At 44.0% G+C, this 15328-nt stretch overlaps 1 protein-coding gene across 1 annotated transcript in view; it reads right to left on the reverse strand.

The window, feature by feature from the left end:
- Positions 1–257: 257 nt before the first annotated feature.
- The window catches only part of TM2D3 (TM2 domain containing 3), a 67728-nt gene continuing 52657 nt past the window's right edge, over positions 258–15328 (reverse strand). Inside the window, exon 6 of the mRNA XM_007167488.3 lies at positions 258–333. Within this exon, the coding sequence (XP_007167550.1) occupies positions 300–333 (34 nt within the window). The 3' untranslated portion in view covers positions 258–299. The remainder of the gene's footprint in view (positions 334–15328) is intronic.

Raw genomic sequence — 15328 nt, forward strand, 5'->3', positions numbered from 1 at the left:
CCGAGCGCCTAGAGCCTGTGCTCTGCAACAAGAGAAGCCACTGCAATGAGAAGCCTGCACACTGCAACAAAGAGTAGCCCCCGCTCGCCGCAACTAGAGAAAGCCCAGGCGCAGCAATGAGGACCCAGTGCAGCCATAAATAAATAAATAAATAAATAAATAAATTTATTAAAAAAATTTTTTTTAATCTGGAAAGACAGAAAGCTGAGCAAAGAAAAAACAAGTAAGCATAGCACAGTACATGACTTGTTGTGAATAACAGTTGCAGGCTCATAATGTGGATATAAATATACACATACCTAGAAACTGGTATCACAATATTGACATGTGTGTCTGTGGACAAGGAGTAGAGAAAGATTAATTATCAATAAATAATATCTAAAACTAAATACTCAAGAAATAGCAGTGTGATCAAGTTGTATAGAAATATGGATATAAATGCCAGGAAAAAAAAAAAAAGAGTTAAAAACATTTGCCTCAGAGGAGTGAAAATTAGAAGTTTCACAGATGAGGCAGGAAAAAGCTGTTTTTCATTATTAGCCTAAGTAAACTTTTTGATTAAAAAAATATGCGTAGTATTTTGTTAGAAAAGTGAGAATTATCCATGGTCATATAAAAGAATGCATAATCTTTATTCAAAGAATCTCAGGTTCTCTCTCATGCTCTCTATCACTCTACAATCAAGTTCAGGTATAGTACTTCTCAAAAAACAATGCCAGAAAGTGTCCTAGAGTTATAGGAGACAAGAGTTCGGGGTGAAACAGCTGAATACCCGGTTCTCCAGGGGTGATTCTCACCACAGAGCTCTCTGAAGCCAGCTCAGGAAAATTAAATCAAAATGCCTAAGGGCATTTGTTCCTCTTGAAGAGTCACCCCCCAAACTTTCAGAATGAAGCAGTTTAACCACCGGTAACAAGAATGGTGTCCCTTCACCCTTGAGGCTGTGTGCACAGCAGGGCTTTTCTCCTTCCGAGGCACGGACGCACTGTGTGGGAGTCAAGCTCAATGTCCCCTCCCCCAAAGGAGCCGGGGTCAAGCTTTCAGAACAAGAGCAGACACATGCGAGCAGTGAGACCTGGTGCCCTGACCACAGACAGTGCAGGCCCTCGTGGGCCTGAGGCAGAACCTTATCTTCTGCAGTTTGAAAAGAGAAAACTCTTCCCACTGAGCAATGCCATCCTCTGTTCCTGTTAAGGGTACAGAGATGGGACAGATGAATTAACAGTGATGCACTTACCACTGAATTGGTTCTGGGTCTCTATTATCTGTCTGTCTGTACATATGTCTATATATACCTCTCGTCCAAGAAAATCATGTTATGTTAATCACATCATTGTTTAAAGAAGAAAAACTCAAGAGAAATACTTGTAAACATTTTGGGTTGCTTTGCATGGTTTTGAGATGATTGGTATCAGAATTTTAAATTTTTATATTTGAAAGTATGAAATAAAAATTGAAGAAATGGCCCGTTACTCGACAGCCATTCCTCCCTCTTTCTTCTTTACAACCAAATCATGATTCCTCCTTTTTTTTCTGTCTTCATATTCCTCTGTGCAGCCCCAGCCCCAGCCCCAGAGACTGGCTCTGTATTGGTCTAATTCAATCCCAGTAATTCTCGTCACAGGCACAGGGAGAGGCATGTGACCCGGTTCTGGCCGACGAGATACAGGAAAAGTCTCCCAGGAGGGAGTCTGTGATGGATTTCTTAGTTCTTAAAATAAGACACAAGGACAAGAGTGTCCCTCTCCTACTCTGAACACTGCAGGGCAAGGGGATGCCTGGAGTCACTACAGCCCTTTTGACGTGTCGAGGTCAGCAGAGAGAGAAGATGGAGAGAAGGTGGGGCCCCGATGAGCCAACTCTGGAACTGCCCCACTTTGGGATGTGTTATTATATGAGCCAGTACATCTCCTTACCTTTCAAGTTGCCATGTGTTGGAAGCCTTATTCAGGGAGCTGAAAGCATCCTGAATGATACAAAGATCCATATCTAACCACAAATGATGAATTATTAGAATAGCCAGGATCAAGAGAAAATTCCAAAAAGCTTCCAGAGGGGAAAAAGAGATGGTCCTCAAAGGAATGACAGCCAGGCAAGCATGGACTGGCAGCCCTGCAGGATGCTGGCACACCGCGGAGCAAAGCCTGCGACACTGAGCGAAAACGGCTTCAGTCTAAAAGTCCAGCCAAAGTGACCCTCCAGTGGGAGGATGCACCAAAGACATTTTTGGATACCTGTGAACAAAAAGTTAAGCTCTCGTGCATTTTTTCCTTAGGAAATAATAAAAGAGAATACTCCAGCAGAATAAGAGAAGGAACCAAGAAAAGGGAAAACAGAGACTCCAGGAAACAATGGGTCCAAACCCAGAACTGCAGTCAGGAGAAGCCCCAGGACCACATTTGAGCAGTGAGCTCTAGGCTGGAGCAGGTCAGAGGCCCTGGGAGGGAAGAGCAGGGAAGAAAGGGCACTGCACGCCCAGACACTCGAGCTGTGACCAGGGCACAGCGTGTGAGGCGGAAGCAGAGGGGCATCCAGGGGCTCCATGGATGGCCAAAGGGTGGAGAGTTGCAATCTACATATGAAGCACCTGATTCAAATTAGCACAGGATTCAGGTAGGACCCGAGAATAAGGATGAAATGGACTAAGCCACATAGAAGTGTAGGAAGCTGGAAACTGCAGGCATTTGTTGAATGAGGCGGATGTGTCTTCTTTCCAAAAGAAAAACAAACTGAACATAAAAGATATGATCCAAATATGAAACAGACCAAAATATCTATCATGATTTCGAGTAACTCATAGCGTGAAACACAGTCCATGTGAAACTTTTTCTTTCAAAGACCCGAGGAAACCGACAGTAGACCAGTAAAGAAGGAAACATAATTCTGGCACATGACTTGGTTTGGTTTTTTTGCTTGTCTGTCGATTTTCACCTCTGAGAATCAATCTACAAACAAAGCAACAGATAATCTTTATCAGTCTTGACAGTGTAAGTGGAGAGATGCACTGACAGAGGCTGGGAAGCAGAACTGAGTGTAAGCAGAGGTGTGACGTCCTCTTTTCACAGAGTAAGGGATCCAGAAACACAGGTTACGTTTGCTAGAACAAGAAATGATATAGATGAGGTATTGATATCACTTAAATATCTTGTTCTGATTTTAATCAGAATGCTTACAAAGTATCTCTACTGAATATGTTTGCTGTGGCTTGGTTTTTTATTTTATACGTTTAAAATTTTTTAAGCTGGGCTTCCCTGGTGGCGCAGTGGTTAAGAATCCACCTGCCAATGCAGGGGACATGGGTTCGAGCCCTGGTCCCGGAAGATCCCACATGCCGCGGAACAGCTGGGCCCGTGAGCCACATTTGCTGAGCCTGAGCGTCTGGAGCCTGTGCTCCGCAACAAGAAAGGCCGTGATAGTGAGAGGCCTGTGCACTGCGATGAAGAGTGGACCCCACTTGCCACAACTGGAGAAAGCCCTCGCACAGGAACTAAGACCCAACACAACCATAAATAAATAAATAAATAAAATTTAAAAGAGATAAGCAAAACATTCTCTCTATAAATTTGATCTTTAAAAAAAAATTTTTTTAAGCTGTTTTAATTTTTACAGAAAGAAAATTGAGTGGAAAGTACAGAGAGTTCCCACAAACCCCTCGCTTGCCACCAATTCCTGTAATTTTTAACATTTTGCATTAGTGTGGGGAACATCTATGACAAATTGTTGTGTCTTTTTTTTTAGGTTGAGGAAGTTTCATTGTATTATTAGCTTACTGAGGATTTTGATCAGGTTGGGTGTCAGGTTTTTTAATTTAAGAAATGTACCAAGGGCTTCCCTGGTGGCACAGTGGTTGAGAGTCTGCTGCCCATGCAGGGGACACAGGTTTGAGCCCTGGTCCTGGAGGATCCCACATGCTGCGGAGCGGCTGGGCCCATGCACCACAGCTACTGAGCCTGCACTCTGGAGCTCGTGAGTCACAACTGCTGATGCCCACGCGCCTAGAGCCCGTGTTCCACAGTGGGAGGGGCCACCACAATGAGAGGCCTGCGCACCGCAGCTGAGAGTGGCCCCCGCTGGCTGCAACTGGAGGAAGCCCACGCACAGCAACAAAGACCCAATGCAGCCAAAAATAAATAAAAAATAAGTAAATTAAAAAAAAAAAAGAATTAAGCCTTTAAAAAAAAAGAAATGTACCAAGATAAATATGTATCTTCCCCTTAATATGATAGTAAATTACATTAACAGAATTCCAATATTGAATAATAACTGTGAGAAGAAATGGACTCATCAATAGTGTCCAGATGTTTTGTAGAAAAAATAGCTTTGATCCCTACCTCACACACCACACTCCAAAGTAAATTCCAGATAGGTTAAAACTCTACATGAAGAAATCAAAACCACAAAAGAATCAGAGGAAAGTATAATATTTTTATAATCTTGGGATGGGGAAGGACTTCCTAACCAAGAGCCAAAACTCAGGATTCATAGAAAGAAAAGATGGAGAGATTTATATATCAAAATATAAATCCGTTTACTACCCCCAAAAACCCTGTCACTAACAAAAAGAAAAAGATAAGAGACAGGCTGAGAGAAAATATTTGCCATATTTAGTAGACAAAGGGTTAATGGCCATAACATATAAAGAGGCTCTGGGTATCACCAAAGAAGAAACAGCTTACTACAAGATGGAGAAAGGGTATAAACAGGCAATTCACAAAAGATCTCCAACTGCTTATAAATGCATGAAAAGAATCTCAGCATCAAAATGTAAGTGAAACTCCAGAGACTCATCAGATGGAAAAACCGAAATGGGCGGTGGGACTGGAGGGCGACAGAAAGGGTGGGACAGCCAAGGAGAGACCCTCAGAAATGAAATGGGAGCTGAAGGGCTCATCTGGCTGCTCCGCCAGTGCAGCGCCGGGCGGCAGGGCTGGCGAGAAGCAGGCCTGCATGGTTCTAAGCCTTCCAGCGAGGAAGGCTGGCAGGAGGCTCAGGTGGCAGGACCAGGGGTGTCCCACCATGGCTGGTGGTGGGGGGCAAGTGGGGTGGATGCTTAGGACAAAAGTCGCCAGTCCTGCTTCCTTCCCAACCCTCCCCACTCCATCCTTCACCACCCTGCTCCGGAGGCAGAGAATCCCCATCCTCCAGCTGTGTCCCAGCTCTCCTGACCCTGACCCAGACCCCCCTCGCCCAGATACACACGCCTCCCCCAGAGCACCAGCAGGTGGACCCAACAGGGATAGGGCAGTAACAACAGCACCATTTCTCCCTACCACATCTTGCCCTGCAAAATCTTTTAAAAAATCAGACAGTGTAAATTCACCAGGAAGAAAAAAATTAACAACAAATGGAAAAATGATGGACGAATTTAATCACCTATAATTAACCATAGGAGAACAGCAAGTGAAACCATTTCCACTTCATTTTATTTGAGGGCTTATCTATTCAAATTATGCATGGCTGGGCTTATTCCCAGCCCCAGAGCTAACTTCTAACCAGCAGTTGGCAGAGAAGAACCATCCCAGGCACAGACAACGCCACTGTCTTCATTCTCCTGGTCCAGCCCCTGGCTGCACCATGGGGGGACGCTGCAGACCCACGTCTCCTTGCTCCCAGCACCCACCCAGGTCCTTCCACGAACCCTTCCTCCCTGGCCTGAACAAGTCCTGTTCTGTGGGAAATCATCTCCCCTCTGCCCTCAATCCTTTCTCCTCAGCCTCCTTCCACTCCTGGGCCTAAACAAGCCCGAGGTCTCCCCAGGATCTCCACACTGCACTGTCTTCTTGGATGGGGGCTGCTGTCTCCTCCAAGTTCAAGGGCAGGAGGAAGGGGCAGCCCACATCCTGGGGCTGCACCCAGAACATGGTTCAGGGTCATCTCTCCAGAACTGCTCTTTGAAAGGCTGCACCATCTACCTTTCCCCGTCAGCATCACCCAAGGCGCCGCCAAACCCGCCCGGATTCTTGCTCCTATGTGGTCCTTCAGAGCTCCGAGTCCTCTGAAATAGTTCTTTCCCTCAAGTTTAATGGCTTCTGCATCGTCCTTTGTGTGACCCCACGACATGGCTCAGGTGTAATCACAGAAAACACCCTCACAGGTTTACACAGAGGGGAGTTCACAGAGGGTGTTAGGAGTGCACAGAACCCTCTGGGCTAGAGGCGTGGCTTTGGGGTTCGTTCTCCACGCGGAACTGGACGCCAGGTGAGCTCCACCTCTGGCACCATCGCCATCAGGAAGTTGGGGAGGGGGAGGAAGCCCACGTGCCTCTCGGCTCTCAGCCACGACCACACTAGCTACGTGGATGCCCTCTGCCTACCTCTTGCAAGCATGAGGCCGTTGCTTCCACCGATGCAGAAAACCCAAATGCCTCTTGTACTGTGCTCACCAGCAGATCAGAACGGAAGCAGCAGCAGCCGGGCCTCAGCCTCACCTCCCTTTCCACGTGTCATGCCCTGAATTGCCCCACCCTTACTGACCATCAGAAGCAAGTGAGCCTGAGAAATGCATCCCCAAGAGGCTGCGATGGAGAGAAGGAGGCAAAGGACATGTGCCACAGCCCCACGGTGCCCACCCCGGACGGGACCTTGTCGTCAGCGGCTGCCCCCCTTCCTCACCACCATCCACTTCTTTGAATCCATAAGTAATTTTATACGATGCCCTCCCCCTCCCAAGTGTGTGTGTGTGTGTGTGTGTGTACGTGTGTGTGTGCACCTGCACGCACGCGCAGGGTGGGGGGGAGGGAAGGAGAAGTCGTACTGGTCATAATAACTAGTAACTTGTCCTTGAAGACAGGGACAGATGCGCTTTCCTGTGCAGGTGTGAGCCTCGGTTACTTTGCTGAGTGATGCAGAAGCCACAGGGGCCCTACGACATTAAGTGCACAGGAGCGGATCAGGGTGGAAGTACTTTGGGGGGAACCCAAGGACACAAGAAGCCCCAACGCAGGGAAGGGAGCTGACGGTCACAGACTACAGACAGCCTCGTGTCACTTCATTTCTCACCTCACTCCCGCACATCTCCAGGGTAGGCAGCTCGTTTTATATAAGAGAAAACTGATGGGGGTGGGGGGCAGGAAAGATCGCCCTTGTGCGGTGCTGGCAAGGTGTGCAGTAGCAGGGCTGAGAAGTGGCCGCCAGCCCTTCAAATACCGCCCCAGGGGGGCGGGGGCCAATGTTGATGCCCTGGGGACATCAGTATCCAAAGGACTCTTTCAGTTGCAAGAGACAATACCAATTCCAAATACCTTTCAAGGTTAAAAGGGGTCAGGTGGGGAGCTTACTGCCTTGTGTAGCAGGGCTTTGGCGGGTCATCTAGCTTTGGGCACAGCTGCACCAGGGGATTGGCAGCCTGCAGCCCAGCAGCTCCCACCAAGGCCAGCATTTGGCCCAGCTTCCTTGCCCCGCCCCTTACACAGGGCTGAGTCCTCTGATTGGCTGGGCCTGGGTCACGTGTCAGACCTGCAGCCCCAGGGTGGGTCTCCCTGCCCCACCAGGAAGAAGGATCAGGGGTAGCATCCTCCACTGAGCCGGCAGGCACAGCGTCCGCACCTGCAGCCACAGTCCACACACAACTTAGACCCCAAACTGGCTGACACCACGAAGGGAGGGGGGCTGTCTCCGAGGCTGCAGATCCCCCCATGGGGCAGAGGACTCCTCTCCGTAACCTGACCGTAAGGCCCGGCAAGTCCGCGGGGCCACATTAAAGGATAAACGCCACAGAAACAAAATTGAAAATAAAATTTATGACCCTTTTTCGAACCAATATCCTAAAGCTGGCTGAGACAGCCAACCAGACGTGGTCCCTGAATTGCAGGAGAAATCTAACGGGCACTTATACTATTAAACCACACGTGCGGGATGAACCTGGCCGTTTTCTAGCTCCCCGGGGGACGGATGAAGAATGAAGAGAGAAGGCGGACTTGCCAACAATCAGCTCGCGCCGTCCTCATGCTGCTCATCTCATGGATGCTTATCCGTCACACCATCCTCAGGCCGCCTCACAGGCCCCTTATTGCTGCACAATCTTTCTGAGGAGCCGGAAGCATCTGTCTCTCCAGCTGAGACACGCAGGCGGTGGGCAAATATCTGGGCCAGAGGTCGGGCCGAGGAAGCCCCAGACACCCCATTTTCGTTTGATGGAAACACTCTCATTGGCTGGATGGATAAGGGGCTGTGGTTGGGCCTGCCCACCAGGCCCAGCACCCCCCAGCCCTCTTGGAGAGGCACTCCCAGGCTGGAGAGCCAAACCTGGAGCAGCACAGAAGCCCAGAACATTCCACGGGCCAGGGTCCAGCTTTCCACCATGGCAGCCTGCTGCTGGGCCATCCAACATCCCTCTCCATCCTTCCTTGCTAACTGAGTTCCAGTTGTTCCTGGGTGGCGATGGGCCCAGCAACAGGGAATGAATCACGAGTCCGTCCACTGGTCATCAGTGGTAGAGGCAGGCATGTGACCAGTTCTGGCCAAGGAAACAAAAAAGCCCACTAGGAAATTGTGTGATCATTTTCCTTCTCAATTAGCAAAGGACATGCAAAGGAAAAGTTCCTTGTTTGCTATCCCCTTTTCTCTGCTTTGCACACGTGGTATCGGGTAGTGTTGCCTTGAGTTGCTGGGATCGACTTAGGGAATTTCAGAAAGGCCAACTGAGCGCTGCTGACCCGCCTTGCAGCTGCCCACCTCCCTGCTTCCTGTTGGATTAGGTAACAATACTTGTGTGAATGAGATGGTGTCATATTCTGTCACTTGCTACTCAAAGCAACCAACTACTATATTCACAGTCACCTAGTGGGCTTGAGACAGAACCAGGATAACATGCCAGGCCAGTGCCCATCATACTTAACTTGGAATCCCACTTTTAAAGGTTTTCCACACCTGTTTGGAGCATGCAGCAGGTAACTGATACACACTCACACTGGGTCACATCTGGAATTGTCAGGGAGAATTCCTACTGTCAGCCAGTGGCCTTGTGTCTAACATGGTTTAGCCCTATGAATTTGCATCCTTCTTGCTTTTTAGAAATTAAACTTTTAAATTTGAGATAATTGCAGGTTCATCTGCAGCTTTAAGAATAATACAGAGAGATGGTGGGAATGTAAGTTGGTGCAGCCACTATGGAAAACAGTATGGAGGCTCCTTAAAAAACTAAAAATAGATTTACCATATGATCCAGCAATTCTACTCCTGGGCATATATCTACACAAAATTATAATTCGAAGATATACATGTACCCCAATATTCATTGCAGCCCTATTTACAATAGCCATGACATGGAAGCAACCTAAATGTCCATTGACAGATAGATGGATAAAGAAGATGTGGTACATATATACAATGGAATGTTACTCAGCCATGAAAAACCATGTAATAATGCCATTTGCAGCAATATGGATGGACCCAGAGGTGATCACACTAAGTGAAGTAAGTCAGACAAAGACAAATACCACATAATTTCACTTACACGTGGAATCTAAAATATGACACAAATGACCTTATTTACGAAGCAGTTCTCCTGGGTTCCCTCACCTGCTGCTCTCCGCCCAGGTGCCCCTTCCCAATAAAGTCTCTTGCTTTGTCAGCATGTGCGTCTCCTCTGACAATCATTTCCAAGTGTTAGACAAGAGCCCACTCTTGGACCCTGGAAGGGGTCCCCCTTCCTGCTACAGTTCTGGGAAAAGCCTTTGCTGCTCCTTGAGATGCAGAAGGTCCATTCAGGGGCCCCAGTGCTACCATCTGGGTTCTGAGTGGATGCCTCTTTGAGAGGCAGCATCTTCTCTCCAGATCTGCCACAGGCTCTGGGCTCACAACCAGAAGCCAGGTCCTCAGCTACACAGAGAAAGCATTAGTTCTAGCTAGGTGGGTGTCGGGGGCGGGGGGGGGGGGGTGGTCCTTTCAGACTTGAAGCAACAAAGTCCAGGCTGGGCAGATTCTCTCTTCCCAGCTGCCTATTAAAGAGCTGTAGCAACTTACATTGAGGAACTAGTGGTCAGATGTCTTCAGCTTTAAAACTATTCATCCTCCCTGAATGTTGCCATAGCACAAGAAAGAAAGGAGAAAACCACAATTTGAAAAGATACATGCACCCCAATGTTCATAGCAGCACTATTTACAGTAGCCAAGACATGGAAGCAATCTAAATGTCCATTGACAGAGGAATGGGTAAAGAAGAGGTGGTCTGTATATACAGTGGAATATTACTCAGCCATAAAAAAGAATGAAATAATGCCATTTGCAGCAACATGGATGGACCTAGAGATTATCATGCTAAGTGAAGTAAGTCAGACAGAGAAAGAAAAATATCATATGATATCACTTATATGTGGTATCTAAAAGAAAAAAAAGACACAAATGAACTTATTTCCAAAAGAGAAACAGACTCACAGAAATAGAAAACAAACTTACAGTTACCAATGGGGAAATGGGGTGGTAGAGGGATAAATCAGGAGTTTGGGACTAGCAGATGCAAACAATTATATACAAAATAGATAAACAACAAGGTCCTACTATAGAGCCAGAGAACTATATTCAATATCCTGTAATAAACCATAAAGAAAAAGAATATGAAAAAGAATATATAAGTGAATCACTTTGCTGTACAGCAGAAATTAACACATTGTAAATCGACTATACTTCAATTAAAAAAAAATAAAGATTGAGTTAAGTTTCTGTAGTCCCTGTCACCTTCCTCAAAAATAGTGATAATAATAACATGGAGACACAATGTACCCTTTACACAGTTTTCCCCAATAGTATAATATCCCAACCAGAAAATTGACATCGATCCAGTCAAGATTCAGAACTTTTCCATCACTACAAGGACTGCTCCAGTGGCCCCTTTATAGTCACAGCCACTTCCCTTATGCCTCCCACCCCCAGTCCTTCACCCCTGGCAACCGCTAATCCATTGTATATTCACCATTCATATAATTTTGCCATCAAGAATGTCACATAAATGAACTCATACCAGTAGGTAGCCATTATTTTTTTCCATTCAGCATAATTCCCTGGAGAATCATCCTAGTTGTACATGTATCAGCAGTTCCTTCATTTTATTGCCAAGTAGCATTCCACAGTATGCATGTTCTGTTTACCTGTGGCTCACAGAACATCTGGATGGTTTCCAGCTTCTCGCTATTATGAATAAAGCTGCTATGAACATTCTTGTACAAGTTATTGTGTGAACCTAAGTCTTGACTTCTCCAGGATAATTGCCCAGGAACACAATTACTGAGTTGTATGGTAGTTGCATGTTTATCTCCTTAAGAAACTGCCAAACTGTTTTCCAGAGTGGCTGTTCCATTTACATTCCTGCCAGCAATATATAAGTGAAGTGATCCAATTACTCTGAATCCTTGATAACACTTGGTGTTGTCACTATTTTTCATTTTAACCATTCTGATAGGTGTGCAGTAATATCTCATTGTGGTTTCAACTTGCATTTCCCTAGTGACTAATGATATTGAATACCTTTTCATGCATTTATCTGCCACCTGTATACCCCCTTTGGTGGAATGTCTGTTCATGTCTTTCGCCCATTTTATAACTGAATTGTTTATTTTTTACTGTTAAGTTTCAAAAGTTGTTTGTATATTACAGATACTAGTTCTTTGTTATTTATGTGGTTTGCAGTGTTTTCTGCCACTGTAGAAGCTTTCATCTCTTAACAAGGTCTTTCATAGGACAAAAGGCTTTAATTTTGATGAAGTCAAATCTATTGATTTTTCCTTTATGGATTGTGCTTTTGGTGTTAAGTTCAAACTCTCTTTCCCTAGCTCTAAATCCCAAAGATTTTCTCCTATGATTTTTTTCTTAAAAAATTTATAGTTTTACACTTCACATTTTTAAAAAAATATACTTTACATTTATATATGAGCTATTTTGACTTTTTTTTCATAAGGTATGAGGTTTAGGTAGGTGCATATTTTTTCCTACAGATGCATAGTTTCTCCAGCACCTTCTATTGAAAAGGTTATCCTCCCTTCATTGAATTCTTTTGCACCTTTGTCAAAAATCAGTTGGGCATATTTGTGTGGGTCTATTTCTAGGTTCTCTTTCCTGTTCCATTGATCTTTGTGTCTATCCCGCCATACACACCACAGGGTCTTGACTCCTTTAGCTATAGTAAGTCTTGAAATTGGATAGACTGATTCCTCCCAATTTATTTTTCTTTCTCAAAATTGTTTTAGTTCTTCTAGTTCCGTTGTCTTTCCATAAATCTTAGAATATATGTATCTACAAAAACCTCCTGGGATTTTGATCGGAATTGCATTTAACCAATAGATATATTTGGAGAGAACTGGTATATTTACTATATTGTGTCTTCCAATCCATGAGTAAGGTATATCTCACCATTTATCTAGAGCTTCTCTGAATTCTATTATCAGTGTTTTGTAGTTTTTGGCCATACAAGTTCTGTACATGTTTTGTTAAATATACACATAAGTTTTTCTTTTTCTTTTTTTAGCAATGATATATTTTAAATGTTGACATCCACGTGTTTATTAATATTATAGAGAAATACAATTGATTTCTGTATGTTGATCTTCTTGTGGCCTTGAAGTATGCACTTATTAGTTCTATCATTTGGGGGCTAGATTTCTTGGGATATTTTACATAGACAATCATACTACCTGCAAATAGGGACACTTTTAGTTCTTCTTTTTAGAGTTGTATAATTTTTTTATTAATTAATTTATTCATTTATTTTTATTTATTTATTTTTGGCTGTGTTGGTTGGGTCTTTGTTGCTGCACGCGGGCTTTCTCTAGTTGCGGCGAGTGCGGGCTACTCTTTGTTGCGGTGCTCAGGCTTCTCATTGCAGTGGCTTCTTTTGTTGCGGAGCATGGGCTCTAGGAGCATGGGCTTCAGTAGTTGTGGCTCACAGCTCTAGAGCACAGGCTCAGTAGTTGTGGCGCACAGGCTTAGTTGCTCCGCAGCATGTGGGATCTTCCCGGACCAGGGCTCAAACCCATGTCCCCTGCATTGGCAGGCAGATTCTTAACCATTGTGCCACCAGGAAAGCCCCTTCTTGGGAATTGTTAAACAAACAAAAACTCCTAGAATCAATAAGCAATTGAGCAAGGTTCAAGACACAATGTTAATATACAAAAAAATCAATTGCTTTCTTATATACAAGTAATGAACCGTTGGAATTTGAATTAAAAACAGCACCATTTACATTAGCACCAAAAAATGAAATACTTAGACATAAATCTAACAAAATATGTACAAGATATATATGAGAGAAATTATATATCTTTAATGAAAGGAATAAAAGAAGAATAAATAAGTGGAGAGGTATTCCATGTTCATGTATAGGAAGACTTAATGTTGTTAAGATGTTAATTCTTCCCAACTGTAGTTGATGTGTAGACTCAACACAATTCCAATCTAAATCCTAGCAAGGTATTTTCTGAATACAGACAAACTGATTCTAAAGTTTACACAGAAAGCTAAAGACCCAGAATAGCCAATACAATATTGAAGAAAAAGAACAGAGTCAGAGGACTGTCACCATCCAATTTCAAGATTTACTATCAAGATACAGTAGTCAAAGTGTATGGTATTGGTGAAAGAATATACAAATAGATCAATGGAACAGAATGGAGAACTCAGAAATAAATACACACAAATATAGTCAATTGCTTTTTGACAAAGGGTAGCAAAGGCAATTAAATGGAGGAGGAAGGGGCTTCCCTGGTGGCGCAGTGGTTGAGAATCTGCCTGCTAAGGCAGGGGACACGGGTTCGAGCCCTGGTCTGGGAAGATCCCACATGCCGCGGAGCAGCTAGGCCCGTGAGCCACAACTACTGAGCCTGCGCGTCTGGAGCCTGTGCTCCGCAACGAGAGAGGCCGCGATAATGAGAGGCCCGCGCACCGTGATGAAGAGTGGCCCCCACTTGCCGCAACTGGAGAAAGCCCTCGCACAGAAACGAAGACCCAACACAGCCATAAATAAATAAATAAATAAATAAATAAATAAATAAATAAATAAATAAATTAAAAAAAAAAAAAAAAAAAAAATGGAGGAGGAAGTCTTTTGAACAAATAGTGTTAGGTAAACTGCATACAAGCAAAAAAATAAATAAATAAAATAAATAAATGAATCTAGACAAAGACCTTTTATCTTTCAAAAAATTAACTCAAAATTATCTCAGGCCTAAATGTTAAGACACAAAACAATGAAACTTCTAGGCTGTAACATGAGAGAGAATGTTTGTGGCCTTGAGGCTGGCAATGACTTTTCAGATATCACTCCAAAAACATAACTGTGAATGAAAATATTGATGAGATGGAGTTCATTAAAATAAAAGAACTTATCTGTGAATGGCATTATTAAGAGAATAAAATGATAAGCCACAGACTAGGAGAAAATATTTGCAAAACATATAACTGATAGAGGAATTGTATCCAAAATATACAAAGAACGCTTAAAACTCAACAATAAGAAAACGACCCAATTGTTTGCCCAAAGCGGGGCAGAAAACCTGAACAGGCACCTCACCAAAGAAGATATACTTACGGCAAATAAGCATATGTAAAGATGCTCAACATCACATACCATTAATTTCAAATTAAAACAACAATGAGGTACCAATACACACCTATAATCCGAAACACTGACAATACCAAAGGCTGATGAGGATGTGGAGCATTGGGAAGTCTCATTCATTGCTGGTGGAATGCAAAATACTGCAGCCACTTTGGAAGACAGTTTGGCCATTTCTTAGAAAGCTAAACAGTCTTATCATTCACTCCAGCAATTACACCTCAAATGAATTGAAGACATGTCCACACGAAAACCTGCATATGGATGTCTATTGCAGGTTCATTCATAATCGCCAAGATTTGGAAACAACTAAGATATCCTTCATCATGTCAATGGATACGTAAGTTGGGGTACATTCATATAATAAAATATTATTCAGCACTAAAAAGAAATGAGCTGTCAAGTCATGAAAAGACATGGAGGAAACGTAAATGCACATTACTAAGTGAAAGAAGCCAATCTGAAAAGGCTACATACTGTTATGATTCCAACTATAGGACATTTTGGAAAAGGCAAAACTATGGAGACAGTAAAAAGATCAGTGGCTGCCAGGGGTCGTGGGGAGGGAGGGATGAATAGGCAGAGCACAGATGATTTTTAGGGGAGTGAAACTATTCTGTGTGATACTATAATGGTGGATACGTCATTATACATTTGTCCAAACCCATGTAATGTACAATGCCAAGAGTGAACCTTAATGTAAATTATGGTCTTTGGACAATAATAATGTGCCAGTGTAACAAATATACCATCTGGTGTGGGATGTTCATAGTGGAGGAGACCAAGT

This window comes from Balaenoptera acutorostrata, chromosome 3 (genome assembly GCF_949987535.1).
Source record: "Balaenoptera acutorostrata chromosome 3, mBalAcu1.1, whole genome shotgun sequence".
NCBI lineage: Eukaryota > Metazoa > Chordata > Mammalia > Artiodactyla > Balaenopteridae > Balaenoptera > Balaenoptera acutorostrata.